Below are 14,023 nucleotides of genomic sequence, written 5' to 3'. Positions count from 1 at the left end.
CGTCCCTTTGAACACTTATATTCTATGATCCTAAGAGAAAATTACTTATTTTAAAAAGTAATGCCAATGAAATTACAATAAGTCAGATGAATATTGTTCATTTCCCTCATTCTGCCATAATTATTAAATAAATTAAATTCTTATTAATTTATTTATTAACTGATGTGTCATCTGTAAACGGTACAGGTAATCCTCATTTACCGACCACAACTGGGGCCAGCAACTCCGTCACTAAGTGGTCATAAACTGAAACATCATTTGACCGTGCCCAACTTACTTACAATGTCAGTTCCAGCTGTGGTCGTTAAGTGTGATGTCACGTGACCACAATTTGTGACTTCCTGCTGGCTTCCCTGTTGACTTTGCTTGTCCGAAGCTGGCTGTGAAGGTTGCAAATGGTGATGTGACTACAGGATGCTGTGACTGTTGTAAATGTGTGCCGGTTGCCAAGCACCTGAATTGCAATATGTGACTGCTGCAATGGCTGCAAGTTCAAGGACTGGTCATAAATCTTCTTTTTCAGCACCATTGTAACTTTGAACCGTCACTGACTGAGCAGTTGGTAGGTGAGGACTACCTGTAATTTAATTTGCCCAAGATGACTTAGGGGGACGATGGCCTATACAGTCAAGGCTTGTTTAAAAGTCTTGATAAATTAAACTTAGCATAATCCTCCCTCAGACAATAATTATGGCCTGATTTTATGACTGCTCATTTTAGATGTCTTGGTCACTGAAGTGCTTATAAAATCAAGCCTCTTCATCAATACTGACTGAAATTTGGAAGGCAATCCATCTGCTCAGCACCATAAGTTCAGTAAATTTTAACAGATTGTTGAGAAATAGCTAACATACAGCAAATGCAATATTTCCCCTTATGTATTTTTCCCTGTTTTCTAGCATTTTTCTCCTTGTTTCTTTGAAATGTCTCCAAAAGACTTAGAAAATTTCTGGCCTCTTGCCTTCAAAATCCCCCCCCCCTTTTTTTTAAGTGTAGGTTTATGCCCCTGAAACTTTAAATGGAATCAAAATGTTTGATTTCACAATGTTCATTACAGTTTGATTAACTCTTTCAAGGAAGGACTTCTTCCATTAAGAAAGATGACTACTGCCAGGTCTGGAATACCAAATGTATCAAGTGCTTGAAAAGATGTCTAATTATTGTAATAATAAAATGAAATTTATAAAAATGGCAAAACTTGTGCTTGTTCTTTGGATTGTCTCAAGGGTACCAAGGGACAGTTACTGGATACTTGATTAACACACACACTGTAAGAAACAAAGCACAACAGCATGGGGTGTTTGTCTGAAACCCCAGTTATTTCTGCAAACCCTGAGTTTACTCAAACCTCCTGGCAGCATCTTCTCATCCCTACATAAATGCTGTTTCGGCTAATAAAGGATCCAGTTTGAAGAATGAGTTCACTGTAATAGACAGGATATAAGATTTTACCGTTCAGCATTTTCCTTGGTGAGATTAACAGCAGCTTCCAATTTATCGATGGCAATGAGCTGACTCTAGGAACAAAAGAGAAAAAGCATAATAAAAGCAAACATGAAAACATTTCTTAGACACAGTTGACTATCCTTGGGGAAAAGTAATCTGAAGTGAGCAATGCTAAATGTAATGTTTTGGAAAATAGCTTTTGTTAAACTATATTAGGGAAGGATACATTTTTAAAACACAGGCTAGCAATTGTGGGGGAGAATTTTTACCTTGTTGTGGCTTTCCATGTATTTTCTGATACATAAAGCTGCACTCACACAATGGTAAACCATACGTAACAGAATAAACTTTGATTGGCTGGGAACATGCAACATGCTGGGCCATAATCCATGGTTTCTAAATCACCCAAACTATGTTCATGTACCATGCTAACCCAATAAACAAGCAAACCACGCTGAGGATTAGTGGCTACATGACACAATCCACATTATGAAAGGTGTGTGCTACACTTTCTGGTATGACCAAGAATCTTATTCTAAGAAGACAAGAAGAGCTGTGCTGGATCAGACCAAAGATAAAGCTGACCCAGGATTCTGTTCATACAATGAGCAATCAACCCCACAAGTGCCATATAGGCCAAGAAGCCTAGTCTACATCAACTGGTATTTAGGCCATGTTGCTCCTGATTCTGGAGTAACACAGAACCAGCTTAACTACTAGTTATTTAGTACCCTGATTTTAATAAATGTAATACCTTTTTAATGCCTCTCAAACTGACAATCATTGCTAACTGGAAGCAAATTCAATAGTTTAACTATATATTGAATGAAAAAGTGGTTTATTTTGTGTGTGTGATATGGTTGCAAAAAAAAAAAGCAAATGCTTGCTTGCTCTTTCCTTCCTTCCTTCCTTCCTTCCTTCCTTCCTTCCTTCCTTCCTTCCTTCCTTCCTTCCTTCCTTCTTTCTTTTGCTTTCATGCATTCATTCATCTATTCCCTTCTGTCCAGTAGGTACTGTAACCTTCCAACTAAGCCTTCTAGGCAGAAACAACATTATTCTAGTGCCAAATAGGGCTGTTTACTGTTTCAGATTCAATTCTAAGGAAGCAATCTGGAGTTTGTGCAGACCACACTTGTCTGAAACTCTGTAAAGCAGCTGTGTTTTTTTCCAGGATCATGGGGCAATGCAGAGTGCAGCCAATGATCCTGGAAAAAGACACTATTTCTTTTAAAAATTGCAGACAACTGCTATGTTCATACTCTCACATGCCAATAGGTTTTGCCTGGTTTTATTTAACCAAGATTAATTAACTTCCTACTGGGCCAAAAGAGATGAGCATTGAAAGCAGAAAATCAAGGTAAAAGAAGAGGACTTGAAAATGAAAATGGGAACTTGAACTTGCCTATCAGGCTTTAGATCACAAAATCTAAGTGGCTCTTCTTTTTCTCCTTGTTCATTTTTTCCCCAATTGAAAAGGAGGAGGTTAGCATTATTTAATCATCTAATGAAATGTAACTTACATGAGGAAGCTTTTTCAAAAGACTTAAACCAATTGCTCCTGAGCCACAGCCAACTTCCAGGATCACAGGACCACGGGTCTCTGGGAAATCCTGAAGGTCCTTGCTGCATGCAGAAGTCAGTCTCTTCCTGCATTCTTCATCCAGAATGAGCGAAACTAATTCCTAGAAGATACAACCATTTATTTATGTACTAAAATTTATATGCTGCCCCAGTCATAGACTCTGGGTAACTCACAATTACATAAAATCAACAGTCCATAACCAAAACCAAAACCAACAGCCAACAGTCCATAATAGCTGCTGCTGATGATCTGTCTTCTGCTTAAGGAGATTTGAGATTTGTGAAAGATTATGACTGCCACAGAAGCTATTTTGTGAATGAGCAAACTCTCCCATGACAGCCATTTTGGGGGAACATGCAGAATATCCTCTCAAAACACTATGAGCTCCAAAAGGTTAGGCAACAGTCCAGAATAAAGATGTGTTGTCCTCACCCCTCTGTGAGGAAAGTCAGCTTTTTCCAAGCTGGGATTTGCCAAATGTGTTAAGACAATAACATCCAGAACTAAAGAATCAACATGGAAAGCTAGGGAAGAAGGGAGTTATCCTGGGAGAATGAAAAGATGCAAGAGCAAGGAGCAAGAAGGATATTTTGCCCATGTTGTATATGTGGTGCCTATTTTTATTTTGCTTTGAAATGGCATTTTATCTGAGTATATTTGTGTTTTTGGGATATGTGTATCTTTTGTCTGTGATGGTTTATTTGAGCACAAAGAGCTTAGGAAACTGGGACCCAGATTCAACCTCTGCCTTGTACTAAATTTCTTGATAATTTCATCTCTGAACCTCAACCATCTGCCATCAATAAAATGGATGTTACAATAGAAATTACTAGGTTATTACTAGGTTAAAATTGATTTTATGTTCAGTCCTTATATATTTTGTTTCTTAGGCAAAACCTTTTACACTTCATTATCACCATTTTTTTTTCCCAGGGCCACATTCACCTAGAAAGTCATATTATTAAATCATACATTTATTTATTAGATGTATACCCTGCCTTTTTTTCAGAAGCTCAAGGTAGCAGACATAGAGTTGCCTCCTTCATTTTTCTCAATAACACCCAGCGAGGTAGATCAGGCCTTTAGGGAGAATGACCACCCCAAAATCACTGTGCCTGAGGTTGGACTTGAACTCAGGTTCCTTTGGTGTCAGTCCAACACCTTAACCACTACATCACAATCATGATACTCAAAATTTCAGATAGATTCCAGAGCTGAGAAAGACAGATAGCCCTTTTGCATTATAATATCAATTGGCTGCACAAGATAGAAAGAAGACAGCAATTGAAAGTTGCTGAGAAGTGGTGGAGAGATTAGAATTTTAAGAAATAAACTGTGTTAAAAGTTAGGGGCACTAGCAGAAAAGTGTCAGATCACCATAATCGAAACTGCATTTCAACAGCTTTAGGTTTACTCAGAAGCAAGCCCCACACTTCTCCATTAAGCACTTATAGAACTGCTGCCTTTATTTGTTAATGAAAGTCACATTTACTTCATAAGAATCTCCCCACCCCCAGAAAGAACATTATGAAACCAAACTAAATGCTTAGGATGAGTAAAGAAACTGTTCCTCAATGTTTCTGTATATATTTAGAATCTGAATCCAACCTTTGTGAACAAACAAAATCCACACAGAACATGAACGCCTGTAGATATGAAAACATAAAATTGAAAGACTTTTCTTTATTTCCTGCAACCATCTGTAGTTTGTAAACAATGAAGTGGCATGAATAGTTATGACAACAGAAGTTTCTTTTTTCATTTTGCATTTGATGCCAAATGATCTGACAAGCAACTGTGCACTCATATACCTGGCATTCACAAACCCTTCCTCCTCCTCCTCCTCCTCCTCCTCCTCCTCCTCCAGCAAACGCGCAACACAAAGTAGGTTTTTTTTTTTTAATGTTTTTTTTTTATTTTTACAACAAACACAAAACAAACATAAACAAACAAAAACATAAAAAGGCATAAAAAAGTATCTTCCATTTTATACCGTGTGTCAACCAGTTAAACTCGTTGGTGCCCCTTTCATAATCTTAAATTCTCATATCATCTATTCAAAATATACTTGTATACTTATCAATTAACAATTATTAATCATTCATAGCTAATCTATAAAATCATATATTACAAAAAATTTTAACTTTCAATAGGATTAGTAATACATTTCCATCTATCTATTATATGTGTATATATATAATAATTAATATCAAATTTCTATTATAAAATTTCCTAATCTATTACATTACTATATTTTCTCATCTAATCATTAATAAAAGCAAATCCCGTGTCATATAAAATTACTTATCTTCTTACTCTAGTTTCAAATCTCAGTTTAACTCATCTCTGCACATTCCATAATTTTCAATAACTTCCTCCTGCATAAGTACTTTTTAATTTTTCCAATTCTTAAGTTACAGTTCTAACCAATATCAGTTACAGTATCAATTACAGTTCTAACCAAGTTACAGTTCTAACCAAATTCTTCACTACATGTTATACAATTTTTAACTATATATCTCAGATTTATACTTTATTCCAGCGCTTGCATAATTTTGAGTTCACCCTTTTCATTCAATATCCCAAGATATCTAACTGTTCATCCCTTTTTCTATATTATTGGATAAGAGAAAGCAATAATAAATGTCCTTTTGAACATTCTGCTTTTGAAAGCTTCTGTCAGTTCCATCATTGTTGTATTCCCCTGATTTTTTCTTTAAACATCTCCAGTAGTTTCTTTCAATATTGTTTTACTTCTTCTTTTTGTGCATTCTCTTAGTACAATTTTCCATTATGATCTTGTATAATCTTTTTCTCACCCTCAGTGCCAAGAACAAATCTGTCTCTCTTCATTTATCAGTTGATTAACCCTTTTAATTCTCAGTTTATAGGCCTCACAATAATTCTGTTTGATGTTTCTGATTTCTTGTACTATTTCTTCCTTTTCCAATGATCCCGGTTTATATTTAATTAAGTCCATTTTAGCTTTAATATCTTTTTTTCTTTTTTTTTCTTTTTTTTTTGAGAATTTCTGCAGCTCTTCTTCCAATTTTTTATAGTCATCCTCAATAGTTTAAAGATCTTTTTCTGCATTGTGTTTCTCGTATAGTCTATTATCTTGATAAACCTTCATTGAATCAAAGGATTCTTTATCTTTGTTCTTGCCAAAAATAAGAGAAAAAAAGAAGCAAAAGGAGAAAAAAAGAAAAAAAAGGAAAAATAAAAAGAAAAGGAAAAGAAGGAAAAGGCTAAGCCTCTTTAAAAAAAAAAATCCATCTGGGGGGGGAATAGAGAGCAAAGCAGAGCTTCTAGCAGAAAAAAGAGCTACTGCCACTAATCAAGACTCTTGTGACTAGCTCAAACTTTCCATCTTAATATTTTCATAATCGCTTTCAACTCCACTTTCTTGTTTATAGTTACGGATGGCACCTGTATAAACATGCACATCCCACTATCTTTTTAGAAAGCACAGAGTCCTTGAGCGTGCGTCACAATAAAAAAAGAAAGCACTAAGTCGAGCCTCTAGATGGCAGTGCAACTTTCTTTCATTTACTTTCTCTTAACTCCACTTTCCCCATTTCAAAGTCAAAAAAATATAAATTTCTTATAACAATAAAGAAATCTTAGTAAAAAAAAAGGCTTAAAATAAAGAGTTATTGAATATTAAAAAGAGAAAGCCAATCCAGTTAAAAATATTTTTTTTTTTAAAAGAAAAACATCTTATCAATTCCACTAAAAAGGGAAAGTTGAAAAGAAAAATTTTCTCCCCCTTCTTTTTTTTAATAGGGTTCAATCTCGCCGCTTAATCCACTTTTCTTCACTTTTAAAAATCTCTTTAAGTTACTTAAGGTGTTCTCTAAGAATAGTTAAATAGTAAAAGTCCATCTCACCCAGTTGACACCCCTCTCTTCCATCTTCCTTTGGAGCTGTCCCGGCTTTCGCAGCCATTTTTGGCTGCCTCTCCTCCGCCGGCTTCAAGAGCTTCTCCTGGGATCGATCTGGGACTTGCGGCGTCCCTGAGATCCGCGGGACGCGCCCTTTGCGTTCGCCATCTCTACGGGACGGCTTAGGTCCATCGGGACCGTCCGGGGGAGGAGATATCAGCTGCGATCCTGGGAGCCCAGGATCGCCCGCCGTATCGCCGCGACGCCAGCTCCGCCCTCCATCAACACAAAGTAGGTTGTAGTGCAACAGAGGGCGCAGAAACCTAGAAGGGAAAACTTTCCCACCTCTCCCAGTTACTCCCTTTCACAAATGCAGTGGTGTGGCCACTGTGGAAATATTTCAGACACTGCAAAAGGTAATAAAATAAAGCAACTGACACAAATGAGTTCTTGAGAATGCATTATAAAATGCTTATTTAAGGTAGTGCTTAAACCAATACAGTCACACTAATATGGGGAAAGAGAGATGGACTCTAGTAGATGTTGGCCCAGTACAGGGCCTTACATTTTTACAGGTCATTGTTTGCATTAATATTTTTCAAAAGCTGTATCTAACTTGTTGCTTTCCTAATGTCCAAATCTACCTGAAAGGTAGATTAACACTTTCTTTTTTTTTTGCCCTTTTACAGAACCACATCTAAGGTCCTTAGATCATAGGGATCACTGCTTGGAGAAGAATATACATTTTGCATGGAGAAGGCCCCAGGTTTTTATTCCAGACATGTCCAGTCATCTTCTTCTCTCTATTTTTCTACCTGTTCTGTTTCTTTTATGCAGAATTTAGGCTGAAATTGTAACCATATTTAAGAAAGAATCCAAGACTGGCTCTGGTTTGTATCTTCTGAAACTCTAAAGATCTGAAGAACTTTTGTTCTTCAGCTATTTCAGGGAAACCTGCTTTGCATCAGCCAAAGCCTAATTCAAGTCAAAAGAAACCTGTACAAGTACAAAAGAATTTATCCAAAATTCACCCCTCATATTCAGCAAATCACATATTTTGGTCATTTGCTTTGGAAAACCTGTAGTCCTGTTGTAAAAGTACAAAAATACCCAGAATGGTTCAGAAAGGTTTCTGAAGCATATTCCTGCATTTCTCTGAACCAGTGGAACAAAGAACAGGAACAAGTCTTTCCTAGAAGAAAAAGGAGGCTGAAAAATAAATATGAACTTTGACCAAACTTACTTCAGTTTCTCTAAAAAGGGAAACATCAATAGGGAAGAAAGAGACAGACACCAGAAAGCCTGTTAACAACAGAGCAGTAATTCCTGGAAGTCAACACAATGAAATAGCTGTTCTCTGAATTTAAAACCAATCTGCCTCCTGGTGGCCAAACCTATTTGTTACAGAAATAAGCACTAACAGGAAAAAGAGCATACAAAAATCCCAATTGTACATACCCTTTCAGGAAAAGCAATGTTATAAATAGTAGAAAACAGTAAGGTAAAAGAATTAAGGGCATTACATCCTCAAAAGAAAAGGAAACATAGCTGAAACTAATTTACACCAACACTATTCACTATTTGGATCCAAAGCAGGCAAAGATTTTTTGGATCTGTTGTGGGTGCCCTTGCTGTAGCTGTTGCTGGGCTCTCACAGTAGCCACATGGGCTCAGGAAAATACCCATTTGAGTTCAGGAGGCATCAAGGAAGCAGTGGTAGCCAACACTGGCTCTCTAGCGAGCAAAGGAATAAGGCTCCTAAAAAGTGATTGTTCTTATCTATAATCAGAAATTCAATATTGTAAATAAGTTAAATAAGTTAGCAGGACACTCCAAGTTTAGCAAAGAAGGGCAGTCATCTTGGAAAACTTTAATGAAGATATGAATCCACGGAAAATGGCTAATCATGATAAATGCACAGGACTGGACTACAATAGCATGTTTACAGGTAGTCCTCGCTTAATGACCCCAATAGGGACTGGAAAATTGATTAAGCGGGGCAGTCATTAAGCAAGTCACCACATGACTGGACCTGATTTTTATGATGGCCATTAAGTGAATCACCATGGTTATTAAGTGAATCACATGGTCATTAAGTGAATCCAACTTCCCCAATGGATGTTTTTTGCTGGAATTCACTTAATGACCACAAGAGTTGCTTAACTACTATTGTAAAAAAGCTTGCAAATCATGAGCATGTGACTGAAGTGGGGGTGCTTTGGTTTGCGACAGTTGTAAGTGCAAGTACAGGTCATAAAGCACTTTTTCCAAGGCTGTCCTAACTTTGAACTTTTGTTAAATGAATGGTCATTAAGTAAAAACTACCTGTATTTCCTTATCTCTTTAGAAAGCCCAAGGGAAACTCTATTAGGTTGTTATTCTTTCCTTATTTGAAGAAAAACCCTCCTTTTCTCCTCAATCTGCACTGTGGTAGGCATTAGCTAAGGAAATAAGGAAACTCCTCCATGCACTAAACAGCACATTATTAACCAATTTCATTTGGAAGACTTACTGCAAATTTCATCAAGTAAATTGGAAAATGTACTATAAATTTCATCAAGTTTTATAAATATTCTCAAAAATTTATGGTCAGCCAACTGGAGAGCAGAAAAATGCTGTATATTCTTTCTGGTAAACAAAAAATAGAGAAGCATTTTGTAGTTGCTGTTTCTTTCATCATCTACCATTTAAATGAAATTCCTGGAAAAATCCCCACAAGAAAAATCCCGCTGTTTTGAAATGAGCAAAGTGACCTTGCACAGCCTATGAACTTTGAGAGATTAAAAGACTGGTCAGCTACTCAGCTTGTGCAATAAGATTATATATAAATACTGTGCTGGTGATTCTTGGAAGGCACACAGTCATACCTTGCTAGGTACTGCATGGGCACTCACTTTCTCTCTACTCTTTTTGATCATGATGATGATGATGATAACTGATTTCCTCTGTAACTGTGCATATCTAGATAAACAATAAATTGAGCCAGTAATATGAAAGCATTTTTAAAAGGAGTAATGTTAAAATAAATAGCACTTATTTAGAGAATTTCAGGTGTTAAAGTAACTGCAGCATTCCCGGAAGATAAATGGAGAAAGATCTGGTTCTAACATTAAACTCTTCAGACTGCCAATCTCTGTTACCCATTACACTAAATGTACATTTTACTGGCAAGCAGATCATTCAAAAACAATTACAGTGTAACTAACTGATAACAAAAACTGACAAACTCCACACATTCAGTTCAGGTCCATTCAGGAGTTTGAGCAAAGAGGGGGAGCAGGACAGAAGGTCAGCTAAATTAGGGCATGAAAAAAGAAGCCCATTGCTGTGTTTTGCTTGGAAACTAGCCCAGCTTAGTATCTGCTGTGTTGACAAACTCAAAGATTGAACATGACAGCGTACTTAACAAATCAGGATGGCCTTGGCAGATATCAAAATAGTAAGAATATTCTTTTGTGTTCCCTATCCCTGCTTGCATCACACAGGATAATTACTTGTTTAAAAACTGGGTGGGCAGGCTGGAGCTCTGTGACAACGGGAACCTGGCCTGGAAAGTAATATCAACTGATTGCCAGTTTTGTGTTGGGCTATTACTGTACTTTTAAGCTCCATTTAGCAACGAAGGATTTGGCACCCTGATTATTAAGGTGAGAAGGCAAAGTCAAGAACCTCCTGTTCCCATTTATGTTCCCTGAAGCTTCTTAACAGCTGACCACCATTGTGCTTCCTTCAGAATAGAAGGTTGCAGGCACTTATATGCATGTAGAAAACAGCTGCAACCTTCCCTTTCTAACAACTTGCCTCTGTCTCTGGTCGAGGAATGAAAACTGGAGGCTTCATCTTCAGTGTCAGATCTCGGAAGTCCCATTCACCAAGAACATACTGTACTGGCATCCTGGAACAGAAGGTGAGTGGTGTGATACTTCTGGCCAAACTTGTATGAGAAGTTATTATCATATTTAGCTGACCATCATTTGCCAAAACATAAACTGCACTGGCAGTCCTCTCCTTTGTGGGTGAAGTGGGAGGGAAGAACATTCAGTGCTACCATAGAGAGCATTTTATCATAAATAATATCTAAATGTTCTTTGATGTGTTAAAAAGTTCTTTTACTTCTGAAGCAAAAATATTACTATCAGTAACAACCTCTTACAACATGGTTTTACTCATTGTTCCACCATTAGAGAATAGTTTAGCATTCAAGCTTCCCAAGATCTCCTAAGACAACTCTTCACAAAAGAGTTTCATTAAACTTCATAAGCATAATACAATAACTTATCTCAAAGTAAGTCTACGCTACTCATCAGATACTACATTTTTTATTGTAGATAGTGCCTCAGTTACTAGCCTGTGCAAACTGCCATATGACAAAACTTTTCCCATTGTTGTGCTTCCTTTAAAATGCTCTATTCTCTGCTGAATCTCACATGCACAGAGCCGTATTTATATATATACATACAGTACTGACATATACATACAAATCCTGATTCTAGTCCTCTCTTAGGCTTCTGCATTGGGTGATCTCAGCTAAGCCATTCCCTCTCGGCCCTAATTAGCCTCAGAGTCTGCAACAAGCTGTCTGAAAAGTAAAACTTGTTGCATTATGTGCTGATTGCTTCACAATAAGTGAAGTGTGAAATTTTGCACCCCATGAAGTGTGGTGCAAAACAAGCAGGTCTTGCAACCAAGCAGGACAAACATTAGGACAATAATGTGCTATGGAATAGGCAGATGCTTTGTTCCTGTAATTTTCTTAACCAGTTTCTTGTCATGCTGTTAGAGTTAATGGCCCTTTCAGGATAATTTATGAAATTATGGAATATTTAATGGTCTCATTTTGGCTCAGAGCCTAACTGCAGAAAGGATGAAGATTAAATTTATCCGTTGCTTTGTTGACTGTATATTTGCTCTTTCCTTCCTCTGCTTCTCCCCTAGTGTAACTGTGGCTTTTAGTTTCATGGCCTTTAACAGCTTTTGTTTATATTTTTTTCTTTTTCGAAGGGTTTGTGTGTATAAGGGCTTTTCTTTTTTCTAACATAACTTCATATTGTAGATTACACCTGCCTATTGATGGCGCTAGTCACCTTATGCCACTTGATCATGCCTTTGATTTAGTATACATGAACTGTTGTATCCTTAGCATCTCAATCTCTTAAGGAACAAAATTATAGCCAGTCATAATTGTAATTATAGATAGTCCTCGCTTACCGACCACTTGTTCAGTGACCATTCAAAGTTATGACAGGGCTGAAAAAGGAGACTTACAACCGATCCTTGAAGTTATGGCTGTCACAGCATCCCCACAATCATGTGATTGCAATTTGGGTACTCAGTGACCAGCTTGCAATTAGGCTGTCACAGCGTCCTGCAGTCATATGATCGCCATTTGTGATCTTCACAACTGGCTTCCGACAATCAAAGTCAATGGGAAGCCAGCAGGAAGTCGCAAGTTGCAGTCACATGACATTACACTTAATGACCCACAGTGATTTGCTTATTGATTGCAGCTGGAACTGATGTTTAAGTCGGCATGGTCACGTGATGTTTCACATTATGACCGCATCACTTAGCAATGGAGTTGCTGGACCCAATTGCAGTTGATAAATGAGGACTACTTGTACCTGGGCTTGTTAGCCACTTGCTTTGGAAATATATGCTTCTGCAAACTAAACGTCTAGCTTCAGGTTAATGTTTCCCTTTTTTTGTAGACAGCCAGAGAGATGGCCTTGGAGAAGAATCCAGAGGCCATTAGAAAAACCTGAGATGCAGAAGAAACATGCATTAAGTCCAGAGAGGTGGGAGAATTTTACAGACTCAAACTACCCCCCTCCCACTCTGAGGGAGGAAAGGAAAACACAGACAGACTTGCAAGATTCTGTTATTATAGCCTATATCAACAAAGCATAATTTTAGTCCTTGTGGAGTCCATATCCTGATCTGCCTTGAAGGGCTGACAATCCTGTTGTCTTTCTGCCCAGTTAGAAGCTTCCAAAGAAGAACTATATTCTATCCCTCAGTCAAGGATCTTCAAGTACCTAAAGGGGATTTTTTTTCTTTTTGCATGTCAAGTTTGAACTTTCTTTATACTTAATAATAATAGTTTTTAGAGTAGTCACAAGAAAGGCTACAATATGGGTATGACATTACATGTTATGAGATTAATGGGTAATAAGTAGTCTGAACAAACAATCACTGGTAAAATATTAACATGGGACATCAAAAGGGGGAACTATCAAATGCTTTATCCTATGATATACAGTGGTACCTCGGGATACGAACGCTTGTACTAACGAACTTTTCGGGTTACGACTAGCTCTGGATGCAAAAATTTACCTCAATGTGCGAACTCCGCCTCAGGGTACGGACATTTTTCCGCCCTGACATGTGGTCTGTGGCCATTTTCCCGCCCCTGACATGTGGTCCGTGGACATTTTCCCGCCCCTGACACGTGGTCGGTGGCTGATTTCCCGCCGTGCCGCGCCCGGCAGTTTTCCCGCCGCGCCTGGCCGTTTTCCCGCCCGCCGCGTGGTCCGTGGACGCCAGAACGGATTAACGGTAATTACATTGAACCTTATGGGAAAATTTGCTTTGGGGTGTGACCAAATTCAGAGGGTGGAACGGATTAACTGGATTTACATTGAACCCTATGGGGAAGTTTGCGTCGGGTTACGACCAACTCGGGATACGCCCAGAGTCACGGAACGGATTAAGTTCGTATCCCGAGGTACCACTGTATAAGCATTCTCTTTATGCTAAGGCAGAGTTCAACTTTTTCATTCTAGAACTGTCTATGTGCTTTGTCAGGAGGGACAGTTCCCAACATGTCCATCTGTGTTTGGGCATGTCTCTTCCTTATTTCATTATCTGTAAAAGGTGAAAGAATATAGTACACTGCACAGAGAATAAGATTCTAGCATATGTTTTACTGTTTGTTATGACAGCCTTAATAAAAGTAATTTATATTGCTTATTTGTGTCTGTGTGACTTGATAGCCAGAAAATGTATACAGTGCTCACATGTACATGCTGAAGTATGATCAAAGACCACAACTGATGGGTAGCTGGTAGGCAAACTTGCCTCAATTTTCTGAAATTTCCCCACACCAAATAAG

General features: G+C 37.8%; 1 protein-coding gene and 1 long non-coding RNA gene across 7 annotated transcripts in view; one reads left to right on the top strand and one right to left on the bottom strand.

The window, feature by feature from the left end:
• The window catches only part of HEMK1 (HemK methyltransferase 1, mitochondrial release factors N(5)-glutamine), a 93,630-nt gene that overhangs the window by 67,736 nt on the left and 11,871 nt on the right, over nucleotides 1–14,023 (bottom strand). For all 6 annotated transcript variants that reach the window (XM_088134024.1, XM_088134021.1, XM_088134020.1 and 3 more), the window contains 3 exons: nucleotides 10,714–10,807; nucleotides 2,967–3,128; nucleotides 1,453–1,517 (listed from right to left, as the gene is read on the bottom strand). In XM_088134024.1, coding sequence (XP_087990150.1) covers nucleotides 1,453–1,517; nucleotides 2,967–3,128; nucleotides 10,714–10,807 — 321 coding nt within the window. The remainder of the gene's footprint in view (nucleotides 1–1,452; nucleotides 1,518–2,966; nucleotides 3,129–10,713; nucleotides 10,808–14,023) is intronic.
• On the top strand, nucleotides 9,883–13,760 carry LOC148216692 (uncharacterized). Its single transcript, XR_015794842.1, has 3 exons — nucleotides 9,883–10,559; nucleotides 10,731–10,819; nucleotides 12,621–13,760. It is a non-coding gene; the product is annotated as an uncharacterized LOC148216692 (long non-coding RNA).

This window comes from Python bivittatus, unplaced genomic scaffold (assembly GCF_059951505.1).
Source record: "Python bivittatus isolate LINGU-HERP-01145 unplaced genomic scaffold, Pbiv_v1 ctg000080_np1212, whole genome shotgun sequence".
NCBI classification, from domain to species: Eukaryota; Metazoa; Chordata; class Lepidosauria; order Squamata; family Pythonidae; genus Python; species Python bivittatus.
Note: the sequence above shows the minus strand (reverse complement) of the source record. Positions and strands in the feature narration are given on the sequence as shown.